Source organism: Nycticebus coucang, chromosome X, assembly GCF_027406575.1.
Source record: "Nycticebus coucang isolate mNycCou1 chromosome X, mNycCou1.pri, whole genome shotgun sequence".
Lineage (NCBI taxonomy): Eukaryota > Metazoa > Chordata > Mammalia > Primates > Lorisidae > Nycticebus > Nycticebus coucang.
In genome coordinates, this window is record NC_069804.1 from 8,103,902 (window position 1) to 8,115,419 (window position 11,518).

Below are 11,518 nucleotides of genomic sequence, written 5' to 3' on the forward strand. Positions count from 1 at the left end.
TAAACTTAAAAAAATATATGTGCATATCTGTATACAGTCACGCACTGAATAATGTTTCAGTCAGTAACATACACATACATGATGGTGGTCTTGTAAGTTTATAATGGAGCTGAAAAATTCCTCACATCTCATGGGGTAGCTGTTGTGTGTGTTTGTGGCGATCTTGGTGTAAACAAACCTGTACCACTGGTGATATAAACATATGGAACATATGATTATGTGTGGTGCATAATACTTGATGATGATAAACTGCTATCTTACTGGTTTATGCATTTACTATAATATACTTTTTTGTCATTATTTTAAAGTGTACTCCTTCCACCTTTTAAAAAACAGTTATCTGTAGATCAGCCTCAGGCAGGTCTCTCAGGAGGTCTTCCAGAAGAAGGCCTTGTTATCAAGGAGATGGCAACTCCAAGTGCACTATTTCCCCTGAACACCCGCCAGTGAGACAAGATGTGGAGGTGGAAGACAGTGATATTGATGATGCTGATTGTGTGTAGGCCTAGGCTAATGTGAGTGTTTGTGTCTTACTTTTTAACAAAAATGTTTAAAAAGTAAAGAAACAGAAAGAGGCTTATAAAAATAGAAAGATAGAAAAATTTTTGCACAGCTGTACAATGTATGTTTTAGGCTAAGTGTTATTAACAAAAGAGTCAAAAAGTTGGGTGGCACCTGTGGCTCAGTGAGTAGGGCGCCGGCCCCATATACTGAGGGTGGCGGGTTTGAACCCTGCCCCCGTCCAAACTGCAACAACAACAAAAAAAAAAATAGCCAAGTATTGTGGCGGGTGCCTGTAGTCCCAGCTACTCAGGAGGCTGAGGCAAGAGAATCGCCTAAGCCCAAGAGCTGGAGGTTGCTGTGAGCTGTGATGCCACAGTGCTCTAAGGGCGACAAAGTGAGACTCTGTCTCTAAAAACAAAACAAAACAAGAGAGTCAAAAAGTTAAAGAAAACATTAAATAGTTTATAAAGTAAACATGTTACAGTAAGCTAACGTTAGTTTATTATTGAAGGAAAGAATTTTTTCATCCAATTTTTATTTTTATTTTATATTTTTAAATTTATTTTTATTGTTAAATCTTAGTTGTGTACATTAGTGCAATCAAGGGGTACAATGTGCGGGTTTCATATACAATCTGAAATATTCTCATCAAACTGTTCAACGTAGCCTTCATGGCATTTTCTTAGTCACTGTATGTAGGCATTTGTATTCTGCATTTAGTAAGTTTCGCCTGTACCCATTCTAAGATGCACCATAGATGTGGCTCTCCCTCCACCAAAACCTCCCCCCTCCCTTCCCCTTCCTTGGCCCTTTCCCCATAGTCTTGTGCTATAGTTGGGTTATAGCCTTCATGTGAAAGCTATAATTTAGCTTCATAGTAGGGCTGAGTACATTAGATACTTTTTCTTCCATTCCTGAGATACTTTGCTAAGAAGAATATGTTCCAGCTCCATCCATGTAAACATGAAAGAGGTAAAGTCTCCATCTTTCTTTAAGGCTGCATAATATTCCATGGTATACATGTACCACAATTTGCTAGTCCATTCGTGGGTCGATGGACACTTGGGCTTCTTCCATGACTTAGCAATTATGAATTGGGCTGCAATAAACATTCTGGTACAGATGTCTTTGTTATATTGTGACTTTTGGTCTTCTGGGTATAAACCTAGTAAAGGAATTATAGGATTGAATGGCAGGTCTATTTTTAGGTCTCTAAGTATTCTCCAAACATCCCTCCAGAAGGAACGTATTAGTGTGCATTCCCACCAGCAGTGTAGAAGTGTGCCCTTTTCTCCACATCCACGCCATCTCTGGTTTTGGGATTTTGTTATGTGGGCTACTCTTACTGGGTGAAGGAAAGAATTTTTTTATGAAATTACCCAAGGCTGCATTTCTCAAAACTATCACCATTGCTAAGTGGCACATGACTATATATAAAGAAAATCAGATGTGTTTTTCTTTTGACACAAATGGTCATACTCTATGTCTTATTACTCATTTAGCTTTTTTGGTATGACACAGAAACTTCTTCAGACAGTTGATACAGAATAAGGTTTTCTTGGCAATGACCATGCAATATTTCACTATAATCTTGAATGTACTATAACTTATTTAAACACTATTCGACATGTAGACATTTAGGTTATTTTTTGCTTCTTCTCTACGTATATTGCAAACAGTGCTGAAGCTCACATCTTTTGAGATGTATTTTTGTAAACTCATAAATATCTTAGTATTTATTCCTGGAATCAGAGTTACTGAACAGGAAATATAAACATTTTAGCTTTTGAAAGACAGTGTTCAGTTGTGTTCCAAAAATGCCATACAAATTAGGACCATGGTCATGGATTGCTAGGCTTCTTATTCTAATCTGAAACACTTAAAATGCTAACTGAAGACCAGTTCCCACATAGAATGCTTAAATACAACTTTTATTTTTTTTATTTTTTATTTTATTTTATTTCTTTTTATTAAATCATAGCTGTGTACATTGATATGATCATGGGGCATCATTCACTATAAATACAACTTTCAAACAGGGATGAGACATGACTGCTTAGCACTCTCTCTAGCATGGCTCACACACTCTGTTTATTTTTTTCTCTTTGGTGTTCCTGCCTGACTTCATGTCTCTCTGCATTGTCTTCAGTATGCCTGAAACGAAGAGCTGGATCTGCAAACTCTTAGGCCTCCATCTTACTTATTTGGTCTGGACTTTTGGAATAATCCTCTCAATCAGCAAATCCTGGCATGTGTGGGAATTTGACAGCCAGATTGTTCCCATTGTGTTCATTGGACTTTGGGAGGCTTTTTATGTTCAAAAGTTTAACATCTCTGATTCAGTGGTGCTTTTGCCTATGCACAGCAGTTTGAATGGAAGCTGGATCATTTCAAATGAAATCGAGTATGGACAAGACCTGATATTGTTTGCTAATTTTATGAAATCAGTCGTCCTGGTTTTCAGTTCAATGGCCATTTTGGTCAGCTGGATCAAAGCGCCGTACCCTGAATTTCTCCAATCGTGCTACCAGATCTCTACCTTATTTCTTTTTCTCAGCAGTTTCTGTACTATGGTGGCAGTATGCTGGAACTTTATTGCGGATTTTTATGCCCAAACGAGTTTTGACTTCCCAAGTAACTTTCCTGTTGATAAAGAAATGCTGATAAAGAAACATGTCTCCTATGTGCTCCCATTAGGAATCTTAACTTCCATCCTTTCAATGGTCAGTGGTGGCCTATTCTTATCTGAGTCATTACTTTTAAACCAGCAGAATAGAGTGAAACCCACAAGTATATCCAAATGATCAAAAGAAAATGTTGCAACTGAGTGCTTTTACATTTTGGAAAAGCTGCCAATAGTTTTCTTGAAGACATTTCCTACATACATATAACATTGTAATCATCTACTCATATAAAATAAAATATACCTATCTGGATTCTTCAGAGCGTGTCTGAAGCTTATTCTCCACTTCTGCTCTATTCTGTTCACCTTTTCATTGTCTTTGAAGTTTTTCATGTTTTCAGTTCTGTAAGCAAATACCTTCTGTACATACACTGCCAAAAATTGAAAGTGGGAAAAGTACTTGTGTAATAACAAGCATGCATCAATGAACACAAACAACTCCAAGCTGAATGACAGTTGAGTTTATAAGTTGAGTAAATAAGCTCACCTATATACATAGAAAAATAACCACATCTAGAGTTTAGAGACCCTGAAGGCTGTATGATTGGTGAGAGTAGAGCAGGATTTCTCAATCTGGGCACAGCTGCCATTTTGGGCTGTCTTCTTCTTCTTCTTCTTCCTCTTCCTCCTCTTCCTCTTCCTCCTCTTCCTCTTCCTCTTCTTCTTCCTCTTCCTCTTCCTCTTCCTCTTCTTCTTTTTTTGAGGGGGAAGGACAAAGTTTCACGCTGTTGCCCTGGGCAGAGTGCCATGGAGTCTTTGTACCTCACAGCAACCTCAAACTCTTGGGTTTCAGCATACTCTTACCTCAGCCCCCCGAGGAGCTGGGACTACAGGCACCCGCCACTGCACCTGGCAAGTTTTTCTATTTTTAGTAAAGATGGGGAAACACTTTGCTCAGGCTTGTCTGGCACTCCTGGGCTAAAGGGATCCTCCTATCTTAGCATATAGGCATGAGCAACCATGCTCAGCCTGGGCTGGGTTCTTCTCGGGGTAGGGTGGCCCTGCCATGGCCTGTAGGGCACTGAGCATTGCCTGTGGTTTATGCCCAGTAGATGGGCAGAAGCACTTCCCTTTTCCTCTGCTTGTGACAAGCAAAATGTCCAGACATATGCAAATGTCTTCTGAGAAGCCAAACTGCCCCCATTGAGAGCCACTGGGCTACATGTAGCTAATAATGATGCCACTGCTCTCCAGGCTAGGGCTGTTACCTAGAGACCTAGTCTCAAAAAATAAAATAAAATAAAATAAAATAAAAAGAAAGAAAGAAAAGAAAGAACAAGGGCAAACTAAACACCATCTCAGATAAAGAACTTAGGGAAAAAGATTCTATAACAAAAAAGCAATTGGGCCCAAATGAACAAAGAAATTGGTAAACATGAATAAATTAACAATGGCACTGATTATGATTTTTAAAAGTCTATATTATAGGTTTGCAGATAATATGCGAACTAGGGAAGGGAGGATTAGGGCTGAGGAATTTTGATGTCTTTGCTTATTCTGGGTCATTGATTAACATTAGCTTTTAATGAGCGGCTCAGCGCCCATAGCTCAGTGGGTACGGTGCCAACACATGTACCAAGGCTGGCAGGTTCAAGCACGGCCCAGGACTGCTAAAGAAAAATTACAACTGCAACTAAAAAATAGCCGAAGTTGTGGTGGGTGCTGGTAGTCCCAGCTATGTGGGAGGCTAAGGCAAGAGAATCACTTAAGCCCAAGAGATGGAGGTTGCTGTGAGCTGGGAACTCGCAGCACTCTACGGAGGGCAACATACTCTGATTCGGTCTGAAAAAAAAAAATTTTTTTTTAATACACATTCCTACCCTTAGCTACAACTCCTGCCTATGGAGAAGGGCTTAGGGTCTCCCTACCTTGCATAGTGAAGTAAAGCAGCTGTCAAATTTCTGAACATTTCAGATGTCCAAACTCCCATCATTTCAGCCCAGCTTATCAATCCTCTGGGGCCTGGTCCCTCTGCCTTCTGCTCTCCCCCCACCAACCAAAGCCGAGGCAAGCCCAGGGAAGGCGCTTTAGCCCACGTGGGCTGCTGGCACAAGATAGCACGAACTATGTGGCCTGTAAACCCCCGAAATTGATTTCTCCCGGTTCCGGAGGCCTGCCAGTCTCCGGTCAAGGTGCCGGTAGATTCAGTGTCTGGTGAGGGCTTGCTTTCTGGTGCACAGGGGATGCCTTCCTGCTGTGTCCCCTCCTGCAGGGGGATTCCATTCTTTTGGATGGCTGAGGTGTATTCCCCCCTGTCTCTGTCCCACATTTGGCCTAGGCAGTCATCTCGAAGGCCACTCAGCTTGATTCCTTATCTTTGCTCTTGTGAATAGTGTTGTGATAGACTTAGCAGTGCAGGAATCGTGATGCTAGAACCATCTCTTTTCCACCGGGCAGGTAGGCAGGCCCGAGAGTTCCAGAATGAATGGCACTTCTCTCTTGAGTCTGCAGTCAGATCTTTCCCGTTCCGCTCTGGGCACTGCTTTAGACAGAATGCTAGTGCACTCTCACCAGGCTGCAGTGGCTGGTACACATAAACTGTTCCACGCACTGGGCAACCCCCACAGTAGTGTGACGGCCCTGATTGCACGCAGTATTTCCTCGATGTGGGTGATCTGGAACCAAACCCACAATCTCCCTGAGGTAGGTTAGGGCCCCATACACAAATGTACACCCATGCCTACGTGAACAGGCAAATAGGGGAGATATTGATTGCAGCGTATTCTGTAATGGTACAGAACCAGGAAAAGGAAGTTCAAGCTACCAAGCGAGTGGACCGATCTACCAGATCCTTGTGTAAAGAAAGAGTCTCGTTTGTAGGTAAAGAAAGCAGGAGGCAGTTGTCAGAGCCGTAGGCAAGCTGAGCCTTTCACTAGCGGAAGAACTGACCTTCCTCCCGAGAGCACGGCAGCACCCTGCTCTTTGTATCTCTCCTGCCCGGGGAATCAGAAACGTAAGGCAGTGGTGAGGTCAGATTCTGGGTGTGCTTTCCCTCCTTGAGGCACTTGTGTGGATTCTCTACATCTTCTCTATGGAGTGTGAGTTAAGTTCTCATCATAAAAGTTGTCAGTGATGTGACTCCCCCCTATGTCAGCAACCAGCACGTCTGCGCTTTCTCCCTTCCTCCCCGCTGCTAATGCATTCTACAATGCGTCCGCCAGGCGGCAGCACAAACACGTTCAAGAGCAGAAAGCGGTTCCTGAGCACAGTTCCCGACCTGCAATTGAACTCTGGGGCTGTTAAGTCCTCCGTGGAGTTTCTGACGCGCTCCTTGCACAAAGGATTCATGAGGTTGTTTGCTTTTCTGGCCCAAACGGCTAGGTAGTCGTTGTCAGATTGGAATGCGCTGTGGGAGGAAAACACAAGTCACCTGTGGTGGCACTCCTCCCGTACAGCCAAGGTTAACACTGGGACGCAAGTGTGTCCCCCCACCACACGCCCTAAGATCCATCAATCCATCGTTTGCCTACCGATCCTGTCGCCTCCGATGCATCTGGAGTCCGTTGGCAATGGCAGTTGGTCAAGGGCGTGCTGTGTCCCATCCTGTGGATGCAGTGCAACTTGTGAGTCCTGGGGCCTGTTTTCACTGTCTTTCCACTAGAAAACACTCGTCATCGACGGCACAGACATCACATCACACTCCCCTACTGAATCCCTACTCGACTTTGAGGCAGACATGCTAACAACTGTTTGCCCACTCGGCTTCACGTGGTGTTGACATAATCGTTTACAAAAATAAATGTTGGACATAAATGAACCAAACCCCCCCCCCAAAACACACACACACACACACACACACACACACACACACACACACAAAAGCAAAGATACAAGGAAATAATCTCTTCCAGGTGGAGGGGAGGTGTATGGTATAGTTAGGCCCAGGGTGATGGCAGGTCCCAAGCAAACATGTAGAGGCTTTGGTTTCGCTGTGCTTTGGTTTTTGTCATCATTGCGGAAGCAGTGCAGTCTGAGAACTGTGTCAATGGCATTGAAGTTGCTTTAGGTGGGCTAAGTCAGGGAGGAGGGATTTAAGGAGGAGGCGCCTCCCTGGGTGAGAGGCGAATTCTATGTGATTTTATGCAAGGCATGTGAGCATCCGGGCACTTGGGTGTGTGAGGGGTGTCCTGGGACCCACCCCACTCCCCGGGGATACCGGGGGACCAGTGTGTTGATAGGAGCGCAGGCACGATGGGGACACAGAGGCAGGGCTGGTCCGTCCGACCCCAAGCCCAGCCCCGCCCCTGAGGCCTAACGTGGCAAGGGAAGTGTTGGTTGGCTGTTCTGCCTGGATTTCTTAGCATTCCTGCGGGCTGTGGGTGTTGGCAGCAGACGGCACTGAGGAGCTCTCCGTGGGAGCTGATTGGGAGAAGGGGTAGCAGACCCGGTAAACACAGGGCACCTCTCCCTCCTCAGAGGCCTTCCCGGACCCTAAAGCCTGGCCATGGGCCCCGGGGCAGTGCCTCAGCTGCCAGCACCCCGGCCCTAGACAGCCTTTCCAGGAAATGGCCACAGCCACCCCCAGCCTTCAGCATCCGCCACCCTGATGAGCCTGACCCTCTGGGACTGGAGGCCAGACCCTGCACCAGCACCGAGGCGGTGAAAGACTCGCTCAAGGCTCAGGTGATCATCAGCGTGCTTGAGCAACAAGCTGTCTGGGGTATCCGTCTCTGGGGTCCAGGTGTCATGTGGCTCCCTGGGTGTATTGCGTGCTGTGGGCTGAGCTCAGGGCTTTCAGGGTCTTCATGACCAGAACGACATAACCCGGACCCATCAGGCAATTTCCCAACCTCCACCACACCCATCCCCTTTCTCCCTTCCAGCCTCCCCGGCCTCCATCGTCTGTCACTCCACACTCTGTGTCCACAGGGGCACATGATTTCGCTCCCACTAATAGGTGAGGACGTGCCCTATCTGTCTCTGTGTGTCTGCATTGTTTCCCTTAAGAGAAGGGCCTCCAGTTCCATCCATAATGGAAAAAAAAGGATCCCATTCTTCTGTTTTTGTGTTTGTCATTGTTTGTTTGTTTCTACATCCACTAAGGTATTCAGGACACGTGGATCCAATGGCTACTGCGGACAAATGCAATACCAAGGATATCCGCCAAAAGCAAATTCACGAGCAGAGACTTTATGTCCTCTTTCTTTGGGGGAAACCGCCTCCCCCCTAGAAAGGGAAACCCCAAACCCATTACTCCTCTCCACCTGTGGGCCAATAGGAGCAATCAGGGACGGTTCTCAGCCACTTCAGGAATTTTCCTAGACCTCTTCTTCTGCTCCCATTCTGGTCTTTCCTAGACTTTCTCTACTCAAGTTGAGATCTTCTCTCCCTGCAACCCCAATTCTGACCCTGGGTCTTTGAACCTGATATTTCATTTCTACATGACCTCCCCCTCAGCCGTTCACTTTAGATCTCCCCAATACCTTTCATCTTTCAGGAACTCTTTGACTTTTTTTTGGGGGGGGGGGCTCCTGTCTAATTCTTCTTGTCCTAGGTGCCAGCACGCTGTTGCCCCTCCCATAGCCTGAGTTATCAGTGGTCTCTTCCCCTCCTGCCATGCCCTTGCCCTTGCCACTGTCGTCCAAGCGCTCCTTGTGGATGCCAGCATACTCGCTGGTGTCGGTGAGAGGGTCCAGGGCACCAGCCGCTGTGGCTCCGTAGAGGCCAAGGAATGGAATTGAGCCGGGTTCCTCCTCCACCCCCAAGGTGGCCCTGAGGTCCATGGAACACGTCCTCGGAGCTCTTACTCTTTCTCGGGAGTGGGGCCGCTTCTCTTAGGGCCCAGAGCCGCCTGTGGGCAGGCGCTCTAGCCAGAGCCATCCACTCCCAAGGGGAGGGAGTCCAGGGCACAGAGGGACAGTGGATTTTTCTTTTTCCAGCAGACCTATTCTGACCAGGCTGCTGGGAGAGCACCTCATTCAGTGACCACCAGTGGCAGCTGGATTCTTGGCAGCTGGATTCTTGCCCTCCATGAGTTTATAAATGTCCTGCAGGCCTTGGTCTGGGCTCTTTTCCTTGAAGCGCTTCTGGCCCAGTTCCTTCATTGCTTCTGTGAACTGCTGAAACGTGATAGTTCCGGCATTCTTGGCCTTGACTTTGTTGAACACAGTGTCCACATCTGCAGAGGTGACCGTCTTGCCATCCGTGATGCCACAGTCTTGGCACAGCTTGGAGAAATTCTTGTTGTTTATTTCGGCGCCGCTGCTTGAGGAGTCTCCAATGACAGCAAACCGCTGGAATGTTTTCTCTGCTTCGGATGCCATGGTCAGCTAGAGGTGGGGGTGGGAAGTTGCGGGGGAGGGAGGACTGAGGAGTAATGAGGGTGAAGGTTAAGATCAAATCCGTGGGCAAGAGAAACAAACCCCCTTGTCCCTGCCGCTCCCTCCCCCTGACCCCTAGTCTACCGCGACCACAACATGAGCCTCCCCTTCCCAGCACTGGGAATGCTGGGCTGGATCCCAGATACTGACTCATCCCTCATTCCCCCACCACCTTTGTCTACCTAAGAGTGCCCGGATGGTCTCTGACCCTTCTTTGCCTTTGTGTGTGTATGCAGATATGTGCAGGAGGCAGCTGGCTTGGGAGACTGGGTGGCAGTCAAGGAGACAGAGGGGAGGCTAGGCAAGCCTCTGTGACATCATTCCTGGCCTTAGCTTCAGCTCCTGCCTTGGGAGGAGGGCTTAGGGTCTCCCTACCTTGCCTAGTGAAGCAGCTACCAACCTTCTGACCTTTTCAGATGACCAAACTCCCATCATTTCAGCCCAGTTTATCAATCCTCTGGGGCCTGGTCCCTCTGTCTTCTGCTCTCCCCCGCAACCAAAGCCGAGGCAAGCCCAGGGAAGGCGCTTTAGCCCACGTGGTCTGCTGGCACAAGATAGCACGAACTATGTGGCCTGTAAACCCCCGAAATTGATTTCTCCCGGTTCCAGAGGCCCGCCAGTCTCTGGTCAAGGTGCCGGTAGATTCAGTGTCTGGTGAGGGCTTGCTTTCTGGTGCACAGGGGATGCCTTCCTGCTGTGTCCCCTCCTGCAGGGGGATTCCATTCTTTTGGATGGCTGAGGTGTATTCCCCCCTGTCTCTGTCCCACATTTGGCCTAGGCAGTCATCTCGAAGGCCACTCAGCTTGATTCCTTATCTTTGCTCTTGTGAATAGTGCTGTGATAGACTTACCAGTGCAGGAATCGTGATGCTAGAACCATCTCTTTTCCACCGGGCAGGTAGGCAGGCCCGAGAGTTCCAGAATGAATGGCACTTCTCTCTTGAGTCTGCAGTCAGATCTTTCCCGTTCCGCTCTGGGCATTGCTTTAGACAGAATGCTAGTGCACTCTCACCAGGCTGCAGTGGCTGGTACACATAAACTGTTCCACGCACTGGGCAACCCCCACAGTAGTGTGACGGCCCTGATTGCAGTATTTCCTCTATTTGGGTGGTCCAGAACCAAACCTATAATCTCTGTGACGTGTGCCCCTATTTACAAATTTATACAAACATATGTGAGCACACACATAGAAGAGATTTTTCTTGCAACGTATTTTGTAATAGTGGACAAAACGGAGAAAGAAGTTTTTTTGTTTCTTGTTTTTTGTTTTGAGACAGAGTCTCACTATGTCGCCCTTGGTGGAATGCAGTGTCATCACAGCTCACAGCAACCTCAAACTCTTCGGCTTAAGCGATTCTCTTGCCTCAGCTTCCCAAGTAGCTGGGACTACAGGCGCCCGCCACAACACCTGGGTATTTTTTCTCACAATTGTCATTGTTGTTTAGCTGGCCCTGGCCACGTTCTAACCCACTACCCTCAGTATATGTGGTTGGCACCATAACCACTGTGCTACAGGTGCCAAGCTAGGAAAAATAACTTAAAGCTATCGAGTTTGTGTTACAAACTACTAAATCTTTGTGTAAAGAAAGAATATTGCTTGTAGGTAAAGAGAGCAGGAATCGAGCAGGAGAACCACGTCTACGCTTAGCATTCCCCTACCAGAAGAAACGACTTTATCCCGAGAGTATGGCAGCACCCTGCTCTTTGTACCTCTCCTGCCCAGGTACTCAGAATCATGAGGCAGTGGTAAGGTCAAATTATTATTTTTTGAATTTTATATATATATATATATATTTTTTTTTATTGTTGGATTCATTCAGGGTACAAGAAACCAGATTACACTGATTGTCTTCGTTACGTAAAGTCCCTCTTACCATTGTGTCTTGCCCCCCAAATTTGTGTCACACACCAAGACCCCACCCCTCTCCAAGATCCCACCCCTCTCCGTCCTTCCCTCTCTCTGTTCTTTTTCCCCCCAACTCTCTCTCCTTCTTTCTCTCTCTGCTCTCCCC

The 11,518-nt window shown here is 46.8% G+C and overlaps 1 protein-coding gene across 1 annotated transcript; it reads right to left on the reverse strand.

Moving 5' to 3' along the window:
* Nucleotides 1-8,377: 8,377 nt before the first annotated feature.
* LOC128578007 (tubulin polymerization-promoting protein family member 2-like) lies at nucleotides 8,378-9,473 on the reverse strand. The gene is made up of 3 exons (XM_053580408.1): nucleotides 9,114-9,473; nucleotides 8,700-8,840; nucleotides 8,378-8,391 (listed from the first exon to the last, which is right to left on the reverse strand). Exons 1-3 carry the CDS (start codon nucleotides 9,448-9,450, stop codon nucleotides 8,378-8,380), a joined length of 492 nt encoding a protein of 163 aa, XP_053436383.1. The 5' UTR covers nucleotides 9,451-9,473.
* Nucleotides 9,474-11,518: the final 2,045 nt, after the last annotated feature.